This window comes from Cuculus canorus, chromosome 37 (assembly GCF_017976375.1).
Source record: "Cuculus canorus isolate bCucCan1 chromosome 37, bCucCan1.pri, whole genome shotgun sequence".
Lineage (NCBI taxonomy): Eukaryota > Metazoa > Chordata > Aves > Cuculiformes > Cuculidae > Cuculus > Cuculus canorus.
This window is the reverse complement of record NC_071437.1, coordinates 162,592-186,797: the sequence shown is the minus strand read 5'-3', so window position 1 is coordinate 186,797 and position 24,206 is coordinate 162,592. Positions and strand designations below refer to the sequence as shown.

General features: G+C 65.6%; 2 protein-coding genes and 1 long non-coding RNA gene across 3 annotated transcripts; all 3 read right to left on the bottom strand.

Moving 5' to 3' along the window:
- Positions 1-419: 419 nt before the first annotated feature.
- Positions 420-12,759, bottom strand: RTN2 (reticulon 2). Its single transcript, XM_054052911.1, has 8 exons — positions 12,726-12,759; positions 10,791-10,817; positions 7,743-7,947; positions 5,234-5,372; positions 2,620-2,689; positions 2,494-2,540; positions 1,157-1,215; positions 420-503 (listed from the first exon to the last, which is right to left on the bottom strand). The coding sequence occupies exons 2-8, from the start codon at positions 10,801-10,803 to the stop codon at positions 461-463; spliced, it is 576 nt and encodes a 191-aa protein (XP_053908886.1). The 5' UTR covers positions 10,804-10,817; positions 12,726-12,759; the 3' UTR covers positions 420-460.
- Positions 12,760-14,211: 1,452 nt separating this feature from the next.
- LOC128850038 (uncharacterized) lies at positions 14,212-16,838 on the bottom strand. Its single transcript, XR_008447534.1, has 3 exons — positions 16,683-16,838; positions 14,584-14,628; positions 14,212-14,453 (listed from the first exon to the last, which is right to left on the bottom strand). It is a non-coding gene; the product is annotated as an uncharacterized LOC128850038 (long non-coding RNA).
- Positions 16,839-20,074: 3,236 nt separating this feature from the next.
- OPA3 (outer mitochondrial membrane lipid metabolism regulator OPA3) lies at positions 20,075-21,660 on the bottom strand. Its single transcript, XM_054052912.1, has 2 exons — positions 21,499-21,660; positions 20,075-20,773 (listed from the first exon to the last, which is right to left on the bottom strand). The coding sequence occupies exons 1-2, from the start codon at positions 21,638-21,640 to the stop codon at positions 20,100-20,102; spliced, it is 816 nt and encodes a 271-aa protein (XP_053908887.1). The 5' UTR covers positions 21,641-21,660; the 3' UTR covers positions 20,075-20,099.
- Between the last annotated feature and the right edge of the window lie 2,546 nt (positions 21,661-24,206).

Here is a 24,206-nt window from a genome sequence, read left to right as displayed (position 1 = left end):
GGAGGCGTGGCCGAGGCCAAAGGAGGCGTGGCCGAGGCGTAAGAAGGCGTGGCCAGCCCGTGAAAAGGGGGGACACTGGGGATGGAGGGGACACTGAGGATGGAGGGGACACAGGTGGGACATGGGGGGGGGGACGACACTGTCCCCTCATTGTTCCCTCTTGTGTCCTCATCGTGTCCCCCCCCCAATTCATCTCCCTTGTCCCCAACGTCCCCTTGTGTGTCGCCCCCCCCATGTCCCCAATGTCACCACACCCCCCCCCCCCCCCCCACTGTGTCCCTCAGTGTCCCCCTTTTTCGTGTCATCCCCCCCCCCCCACATCGAGCCGGGGTGTCACAAGAGGTTTTATTAAAGTGCCCCCCCCCCCATACACACACTCAGGGGGGGCAGAAAGGGGGGGGGACACCCCCAATTCCACACCCCCCCCCCCAACTGTCACCTCGGAGTGTCACTGGGAGGGTCAATGCCTCTCCAGTTTGGCACTGGGGACCGTGGCCCGGATCCTGGGGGGGTGCAGGGGGGGGGGAGTTAAGGGGGGGCACCCCAAAACCCCCCCCACAGCGCCCTAAAAGCAGCAGGGACACCCCCAAACTCTGGAGCACCCCCAACCCCTCCAGGGCACCCCAAAAAACCCCACACACAGCACCCTAAAAGCAGCAGGGACACCCCCAAACTCTGGAGCACCCCCAACCCCTCCAGGGCACCCCAAAACCCCCCCCACAGCGCCCTAAAAGCAGCAGGGACACCCCCAAACTCTGGAGCACCCCCAACCCCTCCAGGGCACCCCAAAAAACCCCACACACAGCACCCTAAAAGCAGCAGGGACACCCCCAAACTCTGGAGCACCCCCAACCCCTCGAGGGCACCCAAAAAACCCCCCACACAGCACCCTAAAAGCAGCAGGGACACCCCCAAACTCTGGAGCACCCCCAACCCCTCCAGGGCACCCCAAAACCCCCACACACAGCACCCTAAAAGCAGCAGGGACACCCCCAAACTCTGGAGCATCCTGGAGGACAGGGAGTCAGTTTGGGGGTTCAAGGATGGTTTTGGGGCGCAGGTGGTGGTGGGGGGGTTTAGGTGGGGAGTTTTGGGGTTCCGGTGTGGTTTTTGGGGGTCCCCAGGGTTGGGTTTAGGGTTTTTGGGGGTCCCTCACCTGGCCCGGAGGTGGCCCAGGTGGCTCCTCAGCAGCTGCAGTCTCTGCTCGATCTGCGCCTGAGGACAGGGGGGGACCCCCAAAGGTGTCCCCAACCCTCCCGGTGTCCCCCTGGTGTCCCCAACCCTCCCGGTGTCCCCCTGGTGTCCCCAACCCTCACCGGACCCCCATGTCCCCCTGGTGTCCCCAACGCTCCCTGTGTCCCCAACCCTCTCCATGTCCCCTGGTGTCCCCAACCCTCCCTGTGTCCCCAACCCTCCCCGGACCCCCATGTCCCCTTGGTGTCCCCAACCCTCCCCGTGTCCCCTGGTGTCCCCAACCCTCCCTGTGTCCCCAACCCTCCCCGGACCCCCATGTCCCCCTGGTGTCCCCAACCCTCCCCATGTCCCCCTGGTGTCCCCAACCCTCCCTGTGTCCCCAACCTTCACCGGACCCCCATGTCCCCCTGGTGTCCCCAACCCTCCCTGTGTCCCCTGGTGTCCCCAACCCTCCCTGTGTCCCCAACCCTCACCGGACCCCCATGTCCCCCTGGTGTCCCCAACCCTCCCTGTGTCCCCAACCCTCACCGGACCCCCATGTCCCCCTGGTGTCCCCAACCCTCCCTGTGTCCCCAACCCTCCCCGGACCCCCATGTCCCCTTGGTGTCCCCAACCCTCCCCATGTCCCCCTGGTGTCCCCAACCCTCCCTGTGTCCCCAACCTTCACCGGACCCCCATGTCCCCCTGGTGTCCCCAACCCTCCCTGTGTCCCCAACCTTCACCGGACCCCCATATCCCCCTGGTGTCCCCAACCCTCCCTGTGTCCCCAACCTTCACCGGACCCCCATGTCCCCCTGGTGTCCCCAACCCTCCCTGTGTCCCCAACCCTCACCGGACCCCCATGTCCCCCTGGTGTCCCCAACCCTCCCCATGTCCCCCTTGGTGTCCCCAACCCTCCCTGTGTCCCCAACCCTCACCGGACCCCCATGTCCCCCTGGTGTCCCCAACCCTCCCCATGTCCCCCTTGGTGTCCCCAACCCTCCCTGTGTCCCCAACCCTCACCGGACCCCCATGTCCCCCTGGTGTCCCCAACCCTCCCCATGTCCCCCTTGGTGTCCCCAACCCTCCCTGTGTCCCCAACCCTCACCGGACCCCCATGTCCCCCTGGTGTCCCCAACCCTCCCCATGTCCCCCTGGTGTCCCCAACCCTCCCCATGTCCCCCTTGGTGTCCCCAACCCTCCCTGTGTCCCCAACCCTCACCAGACCCCCATGTCCCCCTGGTGTCCCCAACCCTCCCTGTGTCCCCCTGGTGTCCCCAACCCACCCCATGTCCCCGTGGTGTCCCCATGTCCCCATACCTGATGGTGCTGGTAGATCACGGGGAAGGTGAAGGCGCAGATGATGCCTGGGCAGGAGGTGACACCTCACAGCACGTCCCCTGGTGTCCCCCCTCCTGTCCCCACCCATGTCCCCTGTCCCCGTACCTGCTCCCAGCAGGGTCACCCCGTTGAAGACGGCCCCAACGTAGGTCAGAAGGTAGAAAAAGAAGGCGAACTGCGGCCACAACCTGGCGTCACTGGCTTCGCCATGGCCGTGGCCACCACCTTGGTCACCACCATGGCCACCACCACCACCATGGCCACCACCACCACCCTCAAGGCCATGGTCAACACCTTGGTCACCACCATGGCCACCACCTTGGTCACCACCATGGCCACCACCACCACCCTCAAGGCCATGGTCATCACCTTGGTCACCACCATGGCCACCACCATGGTCATCACCTTGGTCACCACCATGGCCACTACCACCCTCAGAGCCATGGTCAACACCTTGGTCACCACCACGGCCACCACCACCCTCAGAGCCATGGTCATCACCTTGGTCACCACCATGGCCACCACCACCAACCTCAGAGCCATGGTCATCACCTTGGTCACCACCATGGCCACCACCATAGTCATCACCTTGGTCACCACCATGGCCACCAACAACCTCAGAGCCATGGTCATCACCTTGGTCACCACCATGGCCACCACCACCACCATGGTCATCACCTTGGTCACCACCATGGCCACCACCACCAACCTCAGAGCCATGGTCATCACCTTGGTCACCACCATGGCCACCAACAACCTCAGAGCCATGGTCATCACCTTGGTCACCACCATGGCCACCAACAACCTCAGAGCCATGGTCATCACCTTGGTCACCACCACGGCCACCACCAACCTCAGAGCCACGGCCACCACCACCCTCACTGCCACCACCATGGCCATGGTCAACACCATTGTCATAGCCCCTCCGCCCATCCCTCCCTGTGTCCCCCATGTCCCCGGTGTCCCCAATGTCCCCCATATCCTCATGTCCTCGGTGTCCCCCATGTCCCCTATGTCCCCAGTGTCCCTAGTGTCCTCATGTCCCCCATGTCCTCGGTGTCCCCCATGTCCCCAACACCCCCCATATCCTCATGTCCTTGGTGTCCCCCATGTTCTCATGTCCTTGGTGTCCCCCATGTCCCCCATGTCCTCGGTGTCCCCAATGCCCCCCATGTCCCAATGTCCCCAATGCCCCCCATATCCCCAATGCCCCCCATGTCCCCAATGCCCCCCATGTCCCCCATGTCCCCAATGCCCCCCATATCCCCAATGCCCCCCATGTCCCCAATGCCCCCCATATCCCCAATGCCCCCCATGTCCCCCATATCCCCAATGCCCCCCATGTCCCCGGTGTCCCCAATGCCCCCATATCCCCATGCCCCCCATGTCCCCGGTGTCCCCAACGCCCGCCATGTCCCCAATGCCCCCAATGCCCCCAATGCCCCCCATGTCCCCAATGTCCCCCATATCCCCAATGCCCCCCATGCCCCCCATATCCCCAATGTCCCCCATGTCCCCAATGCCCCCAATGCCCCCCATGTCCCCCATGTCCCCAATGCCCCCAATGTCCCCAATGCCCCCCATGCCCCCAATGTCCCCAATGCCCCCCATGTCCCCAATGCCCCCCATGTCCCCAATGTCCCCAATGCCCCCCATATCCCCAATGCCCCCCATGTCCCCAATGCCCCCCATGCCCCCCATGTCCCCAATGCCCCCAATGCCCCCCAATGCCCCCCATGTCCCCAATGCCCCCAATGCCCCCATATCCCCAATGGCCCCCATGTCCCCAATGCCCCCCATGTCCCCAATGTCCCCCATGTCCCCAATGTCCCCAATGCCCCCCATATCCCCAATGCCCCCCATGTCCCCAATGCCCCCCATATCCCCAATGCCCCCCATGTCCCCAATGTCCCCCATGTCCCCCATGTCCCCAATGCCCCCCATGTCCCCAATGCCCCCAATGCCCCCATATCCCCAATGCCCCCCATGTCCCCAATGCCCCCCATGTCCCCAATGCCCCCATATCCCCAATGCCCCCCATGTCCCCAATGCCCCCCATGTCCCCAATGTCCCCAATGCCCCCCATGTCCCCAATGCCCCCCATGTCCCCCATGTCCCCCATATCCCCAATGCCCCCCATGTCCCCAATGCCCCCCATGTCCCCCATGTCCCCCATGTCCCCCATGTCCCCAATGCCCCCCATGTCCCCCATGTCCCCAATGCCCCCCATGTCCCCAATGTCCCCCATGTCCCCAATGTCCCCAATGCCCCCCATATCCCCAATGCCCCCAATGCCCCCATATCCCCAATGCCCCCCATGTCCCCAATGCCCCCCATATCCCCAATGCCCCCAATGCCCCCATATCCCCAATGCCCCCCATGTCCCCAATGTCCCCCATGTCCCCAATGCCCCCAATGCCCCCCATGTCCCCAATGCCCCCAATGCCCCCATATCCCCAATGCCCCCCATGTCCCCAATGCCCCCCATATCCCCAATGCCCCCCATGTCCCCAATGTCCCCAATGCCCCCCATGTCCCCAATGTCCCCAATGCCCCCCATGTCCCCAATGCCCCCCATATCCCCAATGCCCCCAATGCCCCCATATCCCCAATGCCCCCCATATCCCCAATGCCCCCCATGTCCCCAATGCCCCCCATGCCCCCCACGTCCCCCATGTCCCCAATGTCCCCCATGTCCCCGCCTGGGGTTGACGGTCACCTTGAGGGATTCGGGAAGGCTGTGGACCAGGAAGAGTCGGGTGAGGGTGCGGAGGGCGGCGCTGAGGTGTCGCGCCAGGCGCCGCGCCCAGCGCCGCTGCTGCTCGGGGCTCAGCCCCACGGCGACCTCCGGCCCCATCCTGCGCGGGGACACCGGGGGACACGGCACGGTCACGGCGATGGAGATCCCCCCAAGAACATCCGATGGGAAGGGATGGGGGCAGCCGAGACCCCCGCGTGCCATGAGGGTGGGGACATCCAAAGCGATGGGGGCCACCTCGGGGGACATGGGGACAGCAGAGACATCGGGGTCTCGGGTGACCAAGAAACATCTCAAGGTGACCATGGTGGTGGGTCTGGGGTAGACATGGGGGTCCAGGTGGCCATGGGAGGGTCCTGGTGGCCATGGGAGGGTCCTGGTGGCCATGGGAGGGTCTGGGGTGGCCATAGGGGTATGGGTAACCACAGGAGGGTCTTGGGTGGTCACAGGAGTCCAGGTGGCCATGGGAAGGTCCTGGTGGCCACAGGGGTCCTGGTGGCCATGGGAAGGTCCTGGTGGCCACAGGGGTATGGGTAGCCAAAAGAGGGTCTTGGGTGGTCATGGAAGTCCAGGTGGCCATGGGAGGGTCTGGGGTGGTCAAGGAAGTCCAGGTGGCCATGGGAAGAAGGTCCTGGTGGCCACAGGGGTCCTGGTGGCCACGGGAGGGTCCTGGTGGCCACAGGGCTATTGGTAGCCAAAAGAGGGTCTTGGGTGGTCACGGGGGTCCAGGTGGCCATGGGAGGGTCCTGGTGGCCACAGGGGTATGGGTAGCCACAAGAGGGTCTTGGGTGGTCAAGGAAGTCCAGGTGGCCATGGGAGGGTCTTGGGTGGTCAAGGAAGTCCAGGTGGCCATGGGAGGATCTGGGGTGGCCACAAGGGTCCTGGTGGCCGTGGGAGGGTCCTGGTGGCCACAGGGGTATGGGTAGCCAAAAGAGGGTCTTGGGTGGTCATGGGAGTCCAGGTGGCCATGGGAAGAAGGTCCTGGTGGCCATAGGGGTCCTGGTGGCCACGGGAGGATCTGGGGTGGCCACAAGGGTCCTGGTGGCCACGGGAGGATCTGGGGTGGCCACAAGGGTCCTGGTGGCCATGGGAGGGTCCTGGTGGCCACAGGGCTATGGGTAGCCAAAAGAGGGTCTTGGGTGGTCATGGAAGTCCAGGTGGCCAATGGGAAGGTCCTGGTGGCCACAGGGGTCCTGGTGGCCATGGGAAGGTCCTGGTGGCCACAGGGCTATGGGTAGCCAAAAGAGGGTCTTGGGTGGTCATGGAAGTCCAGGTGGCCATGGGAGGGTCCTGGTGGCCATAGGACTATGAGTAGCCACAGGAGGGCCTTGAGTGGTCACGGGAATCCAGGTGGCCATGGGAAGAAGGTCCTGGTGGCCACAGGGGTCCTGGTGGCCATGGGAAGGTCCTGGTGGCCACAGGGGTATGGGTAACCACAGGAGGGTCTTGGGTGGTCACAGGGGTCCTGGTGGCCATGGGAAGGTCTGGGGTGGCCATAGGGGTCCTGGTGGCCATGGGAGGTCCTGGTGGCCATAGGGGTATGGGTAACCACAGGAGGGTCTTGGGTGGTCATGGAAGTCCAGGTGGCCATGGGAAGGTCCTGGTGGCCACAGGGGTCCTGGTGGCCATGGGAAGGTCTGGGGTGGCCACAAGGGTCCTGGTGGCCATAGGGGTATGGGTAGCCAAAAGAGGGTCTTGGGTGATCAAGGAAGTCCAGGTGGCCATGGGAGGATCTGGGGTGGCCACAAGGGTCCAGGTGGCCATGGGAGGGTCCTGGTGGCCACAGGGGTATGGGTAGCCACAAGAGGGTCTTGGGTGGTCAAGGAAGTCCAGGTGGCCATGGGAAGAAGGTCCTGGTGGCCACAGGGGTCCTGGTGGCCACGGGAGGATCTGGGGTGGCCACAAGGGTCCAGGTGGCCATGGGAAGGTCTGGGGTGGCCATAGGGGTATGGGTAGCCAAAAGAGGGTCTTGGGTGGTCATGGAAGTCCAGGTGGCCATGGGAGGGTCTGGGGTGGCCACAGGAGTCCAGGTGGCCATGGGAGGGTCCTGGTGGCCACAGGGGTCCTGGTGGCCACGGGAGGATCTGGGGTGGCCACAAGGGTATGGGTAGCCAAAAGAGGGTCTTGGGTGGTCACAGGAGTCCAGGTGGCCATGGGAAGGTCCTGGTGGCCACAGGGCTCCTGGTGGCCACGGGAGGGTCTGGGGTGGCCACAGGGCTATGGGTAGCCACAGGAGGGTCTGGGGTGGTCATGGAAGTCCAGGTGGCCATGGGAAGGTCCTGGTGGCCATGGGAGTCCTGGTGGCCACGGGAGGGTCTGGGGTGGTCATGGAAGTCCAGGTGGCCATGGGAGGGTCCTGGTGGCCACAAGGGTCCTGGTGGCCATGGGAGGATCTGGGGTGGCCACAAGGGTCCTGGTGGCCACGGGAGGATCCGAGGTGGCCCCATGGGGCTCCGGGGTTGGCTCTCACCGGGCAGGGGTAGGTGGCACCCGGCGCAGCGCCCGCAGAGCGGCGCGGTAGAGGTGGAGGGGGACGGTGACAGCCAGGACGGCCAACGCCGCGTGGGCACCGACGCTCAGCGCCCCGAAGCGCCCCAGGGAGCCCACGGCCACCAACGCCGCCGCCAGCGCCAACGCCGACCGCCCCGGCGCGTGCCAGCACAGCAGCGCCCACACTGCGGGGACAGACACCGGTGCCACCCAGGGCCACCCAATGCCACCCCAGTGCCACCCAGGGCCACCCAATGCCACCCCAGTGCCACCCAGTGCCATCCCAGTGCTCCCAGTGCCACCCAGGGCCACCCCAGTGCTCCCAGTGCCACCCAGGGCCACCCCAGTGCCACCCCAGTGCCACCCAGGGCCACCCAATGCCACCCCAGTGCCACCCCAGGGCCACCCCAGGGCCACCCCAGGGCCACCCAGGGCCATCCCAGTGCTCCCAGTGCCACCCAGGGCCATCCCAGTGCCATCCAATGCCACCCCAGGGCCACCCCAGTGCCACCCAGGGCCATCCCAGTGCTCCCAGGGCCACCCAATGCCACCCCAGTGCCACCCAGGGCCATCCCGGTGCTCCCAGTGCCACCCAGGGCCATCCCAATGCCACCCCAGGGCCACCCCAGTGCTCCCAGTGCCACTCAGGGCCACCCCAGGGCCATCCCGGTGCTCCCAGTGCCACCCAATGCCACCCCAGGGCCACCCAATGCCACCCCAGTGCTCCCAGTGCCACCCCAGTGCTCCCAATGCCACCCCAGGGCCACCCCAGTGCCACCCAGTGCCACCCAAGGGCCACCCAATGCCACCCCAGTGCCACCCCAGTGCTCCCAATGCCACCCCAGTGCCACCCCAGTGCTCCCAGTGCCACCCAGGGCCACCCAATGCCACCCCAGTGCCACCCAGTGCCACCCCAGGGCCACCCAGTGCCACCCCAGTGCCACCCCAGGGCCATCCCAGTGCTCCCAGTGCCACCCAGGGCCACCCCAGGGCCATCCCAGTGCTCCCAGTGCTACCACAGGGCCACCCCAGTGCTCCCAGAGCCACCAGGGCCACCCAATGACACCCCAGTGCCACCCCAGTGCCACCCCAGGGCCACCCCAGTGCTCCCAGTGCCACCCCAGGGCCATCCCAGTGCCACCCAATGCCACCCCAGTGCTCCCAGTACCACCCAGGGCCATCCCAGGGCCACCCCAGTGCTCCCAGTGCCACCCCAGGGCCATCCCAGTGCTCCCAGTGCCACACAGGGCCACCCCAGGGCCATCCCAGTGCTCCCAGTGCCACCCAGGGCCACCCCAGGGCCACCCCAATAGCACCCCAGTGCCACCCCAGGGCCACCCAATGCCACCCCAGTGCCACACCAGGGCCATCCCAGTGCTCCCAGTGCCACCCAGGGCCATCCAATGCCACCCCAGGGCCATCCCAGTGCTCCCAGTGCCACCCCAGTGCTCCCAGTACCATCCCAGTACCAGTGCCAAGCACACCAGTACAGCAGCACCCACGCTGCAGGGACAGACACCAGTGCTCCCAGTGCTCCCAGTGCTCCCAGTGCCATCCCAGTGCTCCCAGTGCCACAATAGTGCCACCCCAGTACCACCCCAGTGCTCCCAGTACCAGCGCCAAGCACACCAGTACAGCAGCACCCACGCTGCGGGGACAGACACCAGTGCTCCCAGTGCCACCCCAGTACCGCCCAGTGTTCCCAGTATACCTTCCAGAGACTCTCGGTGCCCACCCAACACCTCCCAGTGTACCCAGTACCTCCTCTAGAGCCTCCCAGTACCCCCCCCAGCACCTCCCAGTGCCTCCCAGTGCCACCCCAGTGCTCCCAGCACACCTCTAGCGCCTCCCAATATCTCCCCCAGAGGCTCCCAGTACCCCTTCAGAGCTTCCCAGTGCTCCCAGTACCCCCCAGAGCCTCCCAGTTCACCCTCCTCCTGCACCCCCCAGTGCTCCCAGTACCCCCCAGAGCCTCCCAGTTCCACTCCCCCCCGCACCTCCCAGTGCTCCCAGTACCCCCCAGAGCCTCCCAGTACCCCCCAGAGCCTCCCAGTGCTCCCAGTACCCCCCAGAGCCTCCCAGTTCACCCCCCTCCTGCACCTCCCAGTGCTCCCAGTACCCCCCAGAGCCTCCCAGTTCACCCCCCTCCTGCACCTCCCAGTGCTCCCAGTACACCCCAGAGCCTCCCAGTTCCCCCCAGAGCCTCCCAGTTCCACTCCCCCCCGCACCTCCCAGTGCTCCCAGTACCCCCAGAGCCTCCCAGTACCCCCCAGAGCCTCCCAGTTCCACCCCCTCCGCACCTCCCAGTGCTCCCAGTACCCCCCAGAGCCTCCCAGTTCCACCCCCCCGCACACCTCCCAGTGCTCCCAGTACCCCCAGAGCCTCCCAGTACCCCCCAGAGCCTCCCAGTTTCCCCTCCCCGCACCTCCCAGTGCTCCCAGTACCCCTCAGAGCCTCCCAGTACCCCCCAGAGCCTCCCAGTTCCACTCCCCCCCGCACCTCCCAGTGCTCCCAGTACCCCCCAGAGCCTCCCAGTTTTTCCCCCCCACACCTCCCAGTGCTCCCAGTACCCCCCAGAGCCTCCCAGTTTCCCCCTTCCCGCACCTCCCAGTGCTCCCAGTACCCCCCAGAGCCTCCCAGTTCCCCCCCACACACCTCCCAGTGCTCCCAGTACCCCCCAGAGCCTCCCAGTTTCCCCTCCCGCACCTCCCAGTGCTCCCAGTACCCCCCAGAGCCTCCCAGTTTCCCCCCCCACACACCTCCCAGTGCTCCCAGTACCCCCCAGAGCCTCCCAGTTTCCCCCCCCACACACCTCCCAGTGCTCCCAGTACCCCCCAGAGCCTCCCAGTTCCTCCCCCGCACCTCCCAGTTCCCCCCAGAGCCTCCCAGTTCCCCCCAGAGCCTCCCAGTTCCACCCCCCCGCACCTCCCAGTGCTCCCAGTACCCCCCAGAGCCTCCCAGTTTCCCCCCTCCCAGTGCTCCCAGTACCCCCCAGAGCCTCCCAGTGCTCCCAGTTCCCCACCCACACCTTGTCCCTCCATGGCTGCCGCGGGTGCTGCCGGGTGGGGAGGGAACATATTTTTTGGGGGGGGGTCACCCCTATTTTTAGCCACCAATCCCGCCTGGAAGCTCAGAGCCACACTGAAACCGGAGCCTCCTGTGCCTCCCAGTGCTCCCAGTATCCCCCCCCCGAGCCTCCCAGTACTCCCAGTACTCCGGCCACTATACTCCCTGCCCTCCCCAAGCCTCCCAGTGCTCCCAGTGCCCCCCCCCCCAGTACCTCCCAGTGCACTCCAAGTCACCCATTGCTGCCCAGTGCCCCCAGAGTGCCTCAGTTTCCCCTCAAGCACCTCCCAGTGTGCTCCCAGTGCCCCCCCAGTGCTGCCCAGTGCCCCCCTCAGCACCTCCCAGTGCTCCCCAGAGCCTCCCAGTGCTCCCAGTACCATGACCCCTGCCCTCCCCAAGCTTCCCAGTGCCCTTCCAGTACCCCCCTCGAGCCTCACATTGCTGCCCAGTGTCCCCAGAGTGCCTCAGTTTCCCCTCAAGCACCTCCCAGTGCTCCCCAGAGCCTCCCAGTGCTCCCAGTACCGCCCCCCCCAACCCTCCTGGAGTCTCCCAAAGCTTCCCAGTGCCCTTCCAGTACCCCCCTCGAGCCTCCCAGTGCTGCCCAGTGTCCCCAGAGTGCCTCAGTTTCCCCTCAAGCACCTCCCAGTGTGCTCCCAGTGCCCCCCCAGTACCTCCCAGTGCACTCCAAGCCACCCATTGCTGCCCAGTGCCCCCAGAGTGCCTCAGTTTCCCCTCAAGCACCTCCCAGTGTGCTCCCAGTGCCCCCCCAGTGCTGCCCAGTGCCCCCCTCAGCACCTGCCAGTGCTCCCCAGAGCCTCCCAGTGCTCCCAGTACCATGACCCCTGCCCTCCCCAAGCTTCCCAGTGCCCTTCCAGTACCCCCCTCGAGCCTCCCAGTGCTGCCCAGTGTCCCCACAGTGCCTCAGTTTCCCCTCAAGCACCTCCCAGTGCTCCCCAGAGCCTCCCAGTGCTCCCAGTGCCGCCCCCCCCAACCCTCCTGGAGTCTCCCAAAGCTTCCCAGTGCCCTTCCAGTACCCCCCTCGAGCCTCCCAGTGCTGCCCAGTGCCCCCAGAGTGCCTCAGTTTCCCCTCAAGCACCTCCCAGTGTGCTCCCAGTGCCCCCCCCAGTACCTCCCAGTGCACTCCAAGCCACCCATTGCTGCCCAGTGCCCCCAGAGTGCCTCAGTTTCCCCTCAAGCGCCTCCCAGTGTGCTCCCAGTGCCCCCCCAGTGCTGCCCAGTGCCCCCCCAGTACCTCCCAGTGCACTCCAAGCCACCCATTGCTGCCCAGTGGCCCCAGAGTGCCTCAGTTTCCCCTCAAGCACCTCCCAGTGTGCTCCCAGTGCCCCCTCAGTACCTCCCAGTGCACTCCAAGCCACCCATTGCTGCCCAGTGCCCCCAGAGTGCCTCAGTTTCCCCTCAAGCACCTCCCAGTGTGCTCCCAGTGCCCCCCCAGTGCTGCCCAGTGCCCCCCTCAGCACCTCCCAGTGCTCCCCAGAGCCTCCCAGTGCTCCCAGTACCGCCCCCCCCCAACCCTCCTGGAGTCTCCCAAAGCTTCCCAGTGCCCTTCCAGTACCTCCCTCGAGCCTCCCAGTGCTGACCAGTGCCCCCAGAGTGCCTCAGTTTCCCCTCAAGCACCTCCCAGTGTGCTCCCAGTGCCCCCCCCAGTACCTCCCAGTGCACTCCAAGCCACCCATTGCTGCCCAGTGCCCCCAGAGTGCCTCAGTTTCCCCTCAAGCACCTCCCAGTGTGCTCCCAGTGCCCCCCCCAGTGCTGCCCAGTGCCCCCCCAGCACCTCCCAGTGCTCCCCAGTACCTCCCAGTGCACTCCAAGCCCCCCCATCGCTGCCCAGTGCCACCCCCCAGTCCTTCCCAGTGCTCCCCAGTGCTCCCCAGTTCACCTGCGCCTTTGGCTCCTGCCGAGGTCTCTGCGTGGTCGGGAGATGCCGGAGGCTCCAGACGGAGTTGGGGTGCAGGGGGGGGTGCAGGGGGGGGTGCAGGGAGGGGGGGGGAGGGGAATGGGGGTGGCGCTGCTGCAGGGAAAGGGGGGGGTCAGGAAGCTGGGGGGGGGGGGGGGGGGCGAAACAGTAGGTGGAGACCTCCCCAGCCCCCCCCTCTATGGCCCTGAGACCCCTCTCCCCCCCCCCCCCCCCCCCCCCCCGGCACATCCATCACCCCAAAACCCCCACAATGGCCCCCCCCAGACCCCCTCATCCCCCCCAAACTGGGCCCCCCCCAGCCCAAACTGCCCCCCCAGGCACAGCCATCACCCCAAAACCCCCACAATGGCCCCCCCCAGACCCCCTCATCCCCCCCAAACTGGGCCCCCCCCAGCCCAAACTGCCCCCCCAGGCACATCCATCACCCCAAAACCCCCACAATGGCCCCCCCCCAGACCCCCTCATCCCCCCCAAACTGGGCCCCCCCCAGCCCAAACTGCCCCCCCAGGCACATCCATCACCCCAAAACCCCTACAATGGCCCCCCCAGACCCCTCCCCATGGCCCCCAGACCCCCTCTGCCCCCCCAAATTGGACCCCCCCCGGCACATCCATCACCCCAAAACCCCTACAATGGCCCCCCCCCCCAGACCCCTCCCCATGGCCCCCAGACCCCCTCAACCCCCCCAAACTGCACCCCCCCCCGGCACATCCATCACCCCAAAACCCCCACAATAGCCCCCCCCAGACCCCTCCCCATGGCCCCCAGACCCCCTCATCCCCCCCAAACTGGGCCCCCCCAGCCCAAACTGCCCCCCCAGGCACATCCATCACCCCAAAACCCCTACAATGGCCCCCCCAGACCCCTCCCCATGGCCCCCAGACCCCCTCTGCCCCCCCCAAACTGCACCCCCCCCGGCACATCCATCACCCCAGGACCCCACAATAGCCCCCCCAGACCCCTCCCCATGGCCCCCAGACCCCCTCTGCCTCCCCCAACCCCCCCAAACTGGCCCCCCCCCGGCACATCCATCACCCCAAAACCCCCACAATAGCCCCCCCAGACCCTTCCCCATGGCCCCCACACCCCCCCATCCCCCCCAACCCCCCCAAACTGGACCCCCCCCGGCACAGCCATCACCCCAAAACCCCTACAATGGCCCCCCCAGACCCCTCCCCATGGCCCCCAGACCCCCCCAACCCCCCCAAACTGCCCCCCCCAGCCCAAGCTGCCCCTCCCCCATCACCCCAGCCACCCCCTCCTCCCCGAGCCCCCCCCCCCCCAGCACCCAGACCCCCCCCCCCCCGTACCCAGGTTCATCAGAGGGGTCTTCTCCTCCTCCTCCTCCTCCTCCTCAGCCCCCCCCACCTCCAGCAGGACCCCCCCCATCCCCATCTGCCCTTGGGGATGGGGTGGGGGCTCCTCAGGTTTTTTAGGGAGAGGTTTGGTACCCCGGGGGGACCCCAAATTCCGGCGGGGGGTGGGGGTGGGGGGGGGGTGGCGCCCCCCTCGACGGGAGTCCCGGTGAGCGGAGGGTCCTCCCCCCTCCCCTCTAAAGGCAATATAGGAGAAGGTGAGTTCGTGGGGGGAAGGTTGGGGTCCCCCCCCCCCTTTCATCCTCATCCTCCTCTTCTTTCTCGGGGGGCTCCGCCGTTTGCAGCTCGGGGAATTCTGCCTCCTCGTTGCCACCTTTTTGGGGGGGGTGGGGGTGGGTTTTTTGGGGGGGACATAGGATTTAAGAGGGTTATGGGGGCAGTCAGGGCATCACCCCCCCCCCTCAAATTGCACCCCAAAATGGGGGGGGGGGCGCCCCACTCACCCTCCGTGGAATCCGGTGTGGTGGAAGCCGTGGATGGAGCATCCTCTGGGGGGGGGGGTGGGGATGGGAGGGGGTGGGGCACCCCCAAACTTGCTCCGGTGCCCCCCCCCATCCTCTCCCAGCACCGGTGCAGCATCCCTGGCTCCTCCCGGTTCCCGCATCCCCGGTGACTCCGTTCCCGGTACCCTCCCGGTGCCTTCATCCCCGGTGCTGCCACCCCTCCCGGTTCCCGCATCCCCGGTGACTCCGTTCCCGGTACCTCCATCCCCGGTGCTGCCACCCCTCCCGGTTCCCGCATCCCCGGTGACTCCGTTCCCGGTACCCTCCCGGTGCCTCCATCCCCGGTGCTGCCGCCCCTCCCGGTTCCCGCATCCCCGGTGCCTCCGTTCCCGGTACCCTCCCGGTGCCTTCATCCCCGGTGCTGCCACCCCTCCCGGTTCCCGCATCCCCGGTGACTTCGTTCCCGGTACCCTCCCGGTGCTTTCATCCCCGGTGCTGCCACCCCTCCCGGTTCCCGCATCCCCGGTGACTCCGTTCCCGGTACCCTCCCGGTGCCTTCATCCCCGGTGCTGCCACCCCTCCCGGTTCCCGCATCCCCGGTGACTTCGTTCCCGGTACCCTCCCGGTGCTTTCATCCCCGGTGCTGCCACCCCTCCCGGTTCCCGCATCCCCGGTGACTTCGTTCCCGGTACCCTCCCGGTGCCTCCATCCCCGGTGCTGCCACCCCTCCCGGTTCCCGCATCCCCGGTGACTCCGTTCCCGGTACCCTCCCGGTACCTCCATCCCCGGTGCTGCCACCCCTCCCGGTTCCCGCATCCCCGGTAACTCCGTTCCCGGTACCCTCCCGGTGCCTTCATCCCCGGTGCTGCCACCCCTCCCGGTTCCCGCATCCCCGGTGACTCCGTTCCCGGTACCCTCCCGGTGCCTTCATCCCCGGTGCTGCCACCCCTCCCGGTTCCCGCATCCCCGGTCCCTCCATTCCGGTGCCCTCATCCTCAGTTCCTGCATCCCCGGGGCCGCCGCCCCTCCCGATTCCCGGTAACCTCCACCCTCAGTGCTCCCATCCCGGTTCCCACATCCCCAATCGCTCCCGGTGCCTCCATTCCCGGTAACCCCCACCCCTCAGTGCTCCATTCCCGGTTCCCACATCCCCAACCGCTCCCGGTGCCTCCATTCCCGGTAACCCCCACCCTCAGTGCTCCATTCCCGGTTCCCACATCCCCAATCACTCCCGGTGCCTCCATTCCCGGTAACCCCCACCCCCAGTGCTCCCATCCCGGTTCCTACATCCCCAACCGCTCCCGGTGCCTCCATCCCCGGTAACCCCCACCCTCAGTGCTCCCATCCCGGTTCCTACATCCCCAACCGCTCCCGGTGCCTCCATTCCCGGTAACCCCCACCCCCAGTGCTCCCATCCCGGTTCCTACATCCCCAACCGCTCCCGGTGCGTCCATTCCCGGTAATCCCCACCCTCAGTGCTCTATTCCCGGTTCCCACATCCCCAACCGCTCCCGGTGCCTCCATTCCCGGTAACCCCCACCCTCAGTGCTCCCATCCCGGTTCCCACATCCCCAACCGCTCCCGGTGCCTCCATTCCCGGTAACCCCCACCCTCAGTGCTCCCATCCCCGTTCCCACATCCCCAATCGCTCCCGGTGCCTCCATTCCCGGTAACCCCCACCCTCAGTGCTCCATTCCCGGTTCCCACATCCCCAACCGCTCCCGGTGCCTCCATTCCCGGTAACCCCCACCCCTCAGAGCTCCCATCCCGGTTCCCACATCCCCAACCGCTCCCGGTACCTCCATCCCCAGTGCTGCCGCCCCTCCCCGGTGTCTCCATCCCCGGTTCCCGCATCCTCAACCCCTTCCCGGTACCTTCATGCCGATCCCTCCATCCCCGGTGCTTCCACCTCTCCCGGTTACCGCATTCCCAGCCCCTCCCGGTGCCGCCAACCTTGCCGGTGCCTCCATCCCCGGTGCCTCCATCCCTCCCGGTTCCCGCATCCTCAGCCCCTCCCGATGCCTCCATCCCTCCCGGTGCCTCCAACCACCCCTTTATCCCCTCGTTTCTCCCGGTCCCTCCCGGTTCCCGGTCCGTACTGCAGTGGGCGAAGCCCAAGATCTGCCCCATAACGGCGACCCCCGCATGGAGCTCCCACCCGGCCCCGCCGCACCGGACCGGCCCCGCCGCGCATCCACGGACAAAGGGCGGCGGCGGCGACGGGGCGGGGCCGAGCAGCACCGGGGAGGGGCGGGAGCAGGGGAATGGGAACCGGGCACTGGGAATGACAACCGGGCACCGGAATTGGGTAACGGGAAGAGGAACCGGCTCCTAGGAACGGGAACCGGGCACTGAAACCGGGCACCGGAATGGGAACCGGCACCGGGAATGAGAACCGGGCACTGGAATTGGGTAACGGGAAGAGGAACCGGCTCCTAGGAACGGGAACCGGCACTGGGAATGAGAACCGGGCACTGGGAACGGGAACCAGAATGGGAACCGGCACTGGGAATGAGAACCGGGTACTGGAATTGGGCAACGGGAAGAGGAACCGGCTCCTAGGAACGGGAACCGGCACTGGGAATGAAAACCGGGCACTGGAATTGGGCAACGGGAAGAGGAACCGGCTCCTAGGAATGGGAACCGGCACCGGGAATGAGAACCGGGTACTGGAATTGGGCAACGGGAAGAGAAACCGGCTCCTAGGAACGGGAACCGGCACCGGGAATGAGAACCGGGCACTGGAATTGGGTAACGGAAAGAGGAACCGGCTCCTAGGAACGGGAACCGGCACTGGGAACGGGAACTGGAATGGGAACCGGCACTGGGAATGAGAACCGGGCACCGGAATTGGGTAACGGGAAGAGGAACCGGCTCCTAGGAACAGGAACCGGGCACTGAAACCGGGCACCGGAATGGGAACCGGCACCGGGAATGAGAACCGGGCACTGGAATTGGGTAACGGGAAGAGGAACCGGCTCCTAGGAACGGGAACCGGCACTGGGAATGAGAACCGGGCACTGGAATTGGGTAACGGGAAGAGGAACCGGCTCCTAGGAACGGGAACCGGCACCGGGAATGAGAACCGGGCACTGGAATTGGGTAACGGGAACAGGAACCGGCTCCTAGGAATGGGAACCGGCACTGGGAACGGGAACTGGAATGGGAACCAGCACTGGGAATGAGAACCGGGCACTGGAATTGGGTAACGGGAAGAGGAACCGGCTCCTAGGAACGGGAACCGGCACCGGGAATGAGAACCGGGCACTGGAATTGGGTAACGGGAAGAGGAACCGGCTCCTAGGAACGGGAACCGGCACTGGGAATGAGAACCGGGCACTGGGAACGGGAACCAGAATGGGAACCGGCACTGGGAATGAGAACCGGGTACTGGAATTGGGCAACGGGAAGAGGAACCGGCTCCTAGGAATGGGAACCGGCACCGGGAATGAGAACCGGGTACTGGAATTGGGCAACGGGAAGAGGAACCGGCTCCTAGGAACGGGAACCGGCACTGGGAATGATAACCGGGCACCGGAATTGGGTAACGGGAAGAGGAACCGGCTCCTAGGAACGGGAACCGGCACTGGGAATGAGAACCGGGCACCGGAATTGGGTAACGGGAAGAGGAACCGGCTCCTAGGAACGGGAACCGGCACTGGGAATGAGAACCGGGCACTGGAATTGGGCAACGGGAAGAGGAACCGGCTCCTAGGAACGGGAACCGGCACTGGGAATGAGAACCGGGCACTGGAATTGGGTAACGGGAAGAGGAACCGGCTCCTAGGAACGGGAACCAGCACCGGGAATGAGAACCGGGTACTGGAATTGGGTAACGGGAAGAGGAACCGGCTCCTAGGAACGGGAACCGGCACCGGGAATGAGAACCGGGCACTGGAATTGGGTAACGGGAAGAGGAACCGGCTCCTAGGAACGGGAACCGGCACTGGGAACGGGAACTGGAATGGGAACCGGCACTGGGAATGAGAACCGGGCACCGGAATTGGGTAACGGGAAGAGGAACCGGCTCCTAGGAACAGGAACCGGGCACTGAAACCGGGCACCGGAATGGGAACCGGCACCGGGAATGAGAACCGGGCACTGGAATTGGGTAACGGGAAGAGGAACCGGCTCCTAGGAACGGGAACCGGCACCGGGAATGAGAACCGGGCACTGGAATTGGGTAACGGGAACAGGAACCGGCTCCTAGGAATGGGAACCGGCACTGGGAACGGGAACTGGAATGGGAACCAGCACTGGGAATGAGAACCGGGCACTGGAATTGGGTAACGGGAAGAGGAACCGGCTCCTAGGAACGGGAACCGGCACCGGGAATGAGAACCGGGCACTGGAATTGGGTAACGGGAAGAGGAACCGGCTCCTAGGAACGGGAACCGGCACTGGGAATGAGAACCGGGCACTGGGAACGGGAACCAGAATGGGAACCGGCACTGGGAATGAGAACCGGGTACTGGAATTGGGCAACGGGAAGAGGAACCGGCTCCTAGGAATGGGAACCGGCACCGGGAATGAGAACCGGGTACTGGAATTGGGCAACGGGAAGAGGAACCGGCTCCTAGGAATGGGAACCGGCACCGGGAATGAGAACCGGGCACTGGAATTGGGTAACGGGAAGAGGAACCGGCTCCTAGGAACGGGAACCGGCACTGGGAATGAGAACCGGGCACCGGAATTGGGTAACGGGAAGAGGAACCGGCTCCTAGGAACGGGAACCGGCACTGGGAATGAGAACCGGGCACCGGAATTGGGTAACGGGAAGAGGAACCGGCTCCTAGGAACGGGAACCGGCACTGGGAATGAGAACCGGGCACCGGAATTGGGTAACGGGAAGAGGAACCGGCTCCTAGGAACGGGAACCGGCACTGGGAATGAGAACCGGGCACTGGAATTGGGCAACGGGAAGAGGAACCGGCTCCTAGGAACGGGAACCGGCACTGGGAATGAGAACCGGGCACTGGAATTGGGTAACGGGAAGAGGAACCGGCTCCTAGGAACGGGAACCGTCACCGGGAATGAGAACCGGGTACTGGAATTGGGTAACGGGAAGAGGAACCGGCTCCTAGGAACGGGAACCGGCACCGGGAATGAGAACCGGGCACTGGAATTGGGTAACGGGAAGAGGAACCGGCTCCTAGGAACGGGAACCAGCACTGGGAACGAGAACCGGGCACTGGAATTGGGCCTCCCCAACGCCTCCCAGTGCTCTCCTAGTCTCCCCAGTACTTCCCAGTTCCCCCAGTGCCCTCCCAGTACGCTTCCAGTGCCCTCCTGCAGCCTCCCCAACGCCTCCCAGAGCCCCTATTTGGCCCCATCCACAGCTTTTATCCCCACCCCACTGGCCCCGCCCACAGGTCACATGACCCAGCCTCACCCCCCCCCCCCTCTTGGCCCCGGCCCACAACCCACAGCCCCGCCCCCAAGCAGGTGCCACGCCCCATCTGCCCCACCTTTAGCCCCACCCCCCAAAATAAAGGCAGGAAGCGCAGCAGGTGCCTTTAATGGCTCGAGCCAACAGGGGCGTGTCCTGAGTGAGAGGGGGCGTGGCCTGAATACCCGTTGTTGGAGATGGAAGGGGCGGGGCTTGAACCACCAGGGGCACAGCCAGAGCCACCACTGCTGGAGCTACTGTGGGCGTGGCTTGAGGCGGTGGGGGCGTGGCCAGCACCACCACCAGGGGCACAGCCAGAGCCGCCACTGCTGGAGCTATTGTGGGCGTGGCTTGAGGCGGTGGGGGCGTGGCCAGCACCACCACCAGGGGCACAGCCAGAGCCTCCACTGCTGGAGCTATTGTGGGCGTGGCTTGAGGCGGTGGGGGCGTGGCCAGCACCACCACCAGGGGCCCGGTTCGAGCCGTCACGGGCCCGGTTTGAGTCGGGTGCCCGGTTTGAGCCGTCGCGTCCCACCACAGCATCGAGCTGCTCCTCGAGGCGTTGCAGCCGCTCCTGCAAGTCCCGCAGCGTGGCCACCTGCTCGTCCTCACGCCTTCGCGCCTGCCCCGCCTGCCGCGCGTACTCCAGGTAAACGCAGAGACCTCCCACGCCGAAGACGATGGCTTCACCCAGCAGCTCAGCTCCCAACTCCGCCGCCGCCTCCTCGTTCAGCGGCTTCACGGCAGCGCCACGGAAGCCCATCAGCCGCATCTTGGTGCGCATCTCCACCCAGTGGTACACTGCAGGGGTGGGGGGGGACACAAACAACAGGGAATGGCGAAGCCCCTCTGCACTCCACTCATTCCCAGCGCCCCCCAATTCCCAGTGCTCCCTCCGACTCTGGATATTCCTCACACTCAGCCTCATTCCCAGTGTCCCTTTTCTCAGGGCACCCCAACCATCCCGGTGCCCCCTTCCTTCCCTCTAGAACCCTCTGCATTCCTAGGAACCCTCTCCCACACCCAGTGGCCCCACTTCACCATTCCAGGTTTCTACATCCCCCTAACTCTCCCCCCGTCCATTTCCAGTCCCACTCTGTACTGGCAACTCCCCCTATTCCCAGTGCCTCCCCTTCTTGACACCCCCTATTCCCAGTAATCCTCTCTCATTCCTGGTTCCTCCACCCCCCCTGGTTCTCTGTGCCTTTCCCAGTGCTTTCCAAACCCCTTCCCTCCACCCATTCCTGGTTCCCTCATCTCTGGGCACCCCCAATGCCCTCTCACACTCCCGGTACACCCCCCCCACCCAACCCGTTTCCCAGTGCCCCCCTCCCTTACTGCTCCCCTCATTCCCAGTGTCCGTTCCTTCCCCCCTTCCAGACTCCTCTGGGTCCCGGTAGCACTTCTCACTCCCGGTGCGCCCTCCCCCGGTCCCCAAACCCCTCCCCCGGTCCCCAAACCCCCCCCCCGTTCCTGGTGCCCCCCCGCCCCGGTGTCCCCCCCCGCTCCCGGTGCCCCGTACTCACGCTGGGCGGGCGGGAGGCAGATGTAGGTGCGGAAGAAGGGGCTGGCGCGGGCCCCGGCCTTGATACGAGCGGCCAGGGGGCGGCTGAGCTGCCGGGCGCCCAGCGTTAGCAGCTTGGCCAGCGGGAACGCTCCCGCCACCATCTCGTCCCACCCCACCCCCCCCCAAGGTAAACCCGGCGGCGGCGCCGTCGAGTGACGTCACGGCCGCGCCGACCGTCCCCCCGCGCTGGGGCCACGCCCCCTCCGCAGCAGGACCACGCCTCGCATCACTAGGACACGCCTCAGCGTGGCTACGCCCCCCTCAGGCGGGACCACGCCCCTCCCCGTAGGACACGCCCTTATCAGTCGTGCCAGGGCCACGCCCCCGCTAGGCCGCTCACTTTATGGTCTGACCACGCCTCCTCTCACCAGACCGCGCCCCCTCGCACAAGGCCACGCCTTCTGCTTGGCCACGCCCCCTCGCGCCAGACCGTGCCTCACCTCCTGTCATTGGGCCACGGCCCCTCCCACCAGGGCACGTGGTTCTGGGTCCCCCCGTGGGTGACAATGGAGCACCCATGGGTGACAAGGACCCATCGGTGGGTGACACTGGAGAGGACGCAGGTGACACTGAGGCACTCGTGGGTGATGTCGGATCCCCCTGGTGATACTGGAGCACCTGTGGGTGACAATGGTGCACCCATGGGTGACACTGGGGCACCTGTGGGTGACACTGGGGCACCTGTGGGTGACACTGGGACACTCCTGGGTGACACTGGGGCACCTGTGGGTGACACTGGGGCACCTGTGGGTGACACTTGAGTACCCACGGGTGACGCTGGAGGACACATAGGTGACGGTGGGACACCTGTGGGTGACACTGGAGCATCCGTGCATGACAATGGAGCACCCATGGGTGACACTGGGACACGTGTGGGTGGCACTGGGGCACCCATGGGCGATGCTGGACCTCCCGGTGACACTGGGACACATGTGGGTGACACTGGGACAGATGTGGGTGACGCTGGAGGACACATAGGTGACGGTGGGACACCTATGGGTGACACTGGAGCACCCGTGCATGACAATGGAGCACCCATGGGTGACAATGGGACACGTGTGGGTGGCACTGGGGCACCCATGGGCGATGCTGGACCTCCCGGTGACACTGGGACACATGTGGGTGACACTGGGACAGATGTGGGTGACGCTGGATGACACATAGGTGACGGTGGGACACCTGTGGGTGACACTGGAGCATCCGTGCATGACAATGGAGCACCCATGGGTGACAATGGGACACGTGTGGGTGGCACTGGGGCACCCATGGGCGATGCTGGACCTCCCGGTGCCACTGGGACACATGTGGGTGACACTGGGACAGATGTGGGTGACGCTGGATGACACATAGGTGACGGTGGGACACCTGTGGGTGACACTGGAGCATCCGTGCATGACAATGGAGCACCCATGGGTGACAATGGGACACGTGTGGGTGGCACTGGGGCACCCATGGGCGATGCTGGACCTCCCGGTGACACTGGGACACATGTGGGTGACACTGGGACAGATGTGGGTGACGCTGGATGACACATAGGTGACGGTGGGACACCTGTGGGTGACACTGGAGCATCCGTGCATGACAATGGAGCACCCATGGGTGACACTGGGACACGTGTGGGTGGCACTGGAGCACCCATGGCTGATGCCGGAGGAGATGTGGGTGATGCTGGAGGAGATGTGGGTGATGCCGGAGGTGATGTGGGTGATGCTGGAGGTGATGTTGGTGATGCCGGAGGAGATGTGGGTGATGCCGGAGGTGATGTGGGTGATGCCGGAGGAGATGTGGGTGATGCCGGAGGTGATGTGGGTGATGCTGGAGGAGATGTGGGTGATGCTGGAGGTGATGTGGGTGATGCTGGAGGAGATGTGGGTGATGCCGGAGGAGATGTGGGTGATGCTGGAGGAGATGTGGGTGATGCCGGAGGTGATGTGGGTGATGCCGGAGGAGATGTGGGTGATGCCAGAGGTGATGTGGGTGATGCTGGAGGTGATGTGGGTGATGCTGGAGGAGATGTGGGTGATGCTGGAGGACACATGGGTGATGCTGGAGGTGATGTGGGTGATGCTGGAGGAGATGTGGGTGATGCTGGAGGTGATGTGGGTGATGCCGGAGGTGATGTGGGTGATGCTGGAGGTGATGTGGGTGATGCCGGAGGTGATGTGGGTGATGCTGGAGGAGATGTGGGTGATGCCGGAGGTGATGTGGGTGATGCCGGAGGAGATGTGGGTGATGCTGGAGGTGATGTGGGTGATGCTGGAGGAGATGTGGGTGATGCCGGAGGTGATGTGGGTGATGCTGGAGGAGATGTGGGTGATGCTGGAGGTGATGTGGGTGATGCTGGAGGAGATGTGGGTGACGATGGGTCACTCATGGGTGATGATGGAGGTGATGTGGGTGACGATGGAGGTGATGTGGGTGATGCTGGAGGAGATGTGGGTGACGATGGGTCACTCATGGGTGATGATGGAGGAGATGTGGGTGACGATGGAGGAGATGTGGGTGATGCCGGAGGAGATGTGGGTGATGCTGGAGGAGATGTGGGTGATGCCGGAGGTGATGTGGGTGATGCTGGAGGAGATGTGGGTGATGCTGGAGGTGATGTGGGTGATGCTGGAGGAGATGTGGGTGATGCTGGAGGTGATGTGGGTGATGCCGGAGGTGATG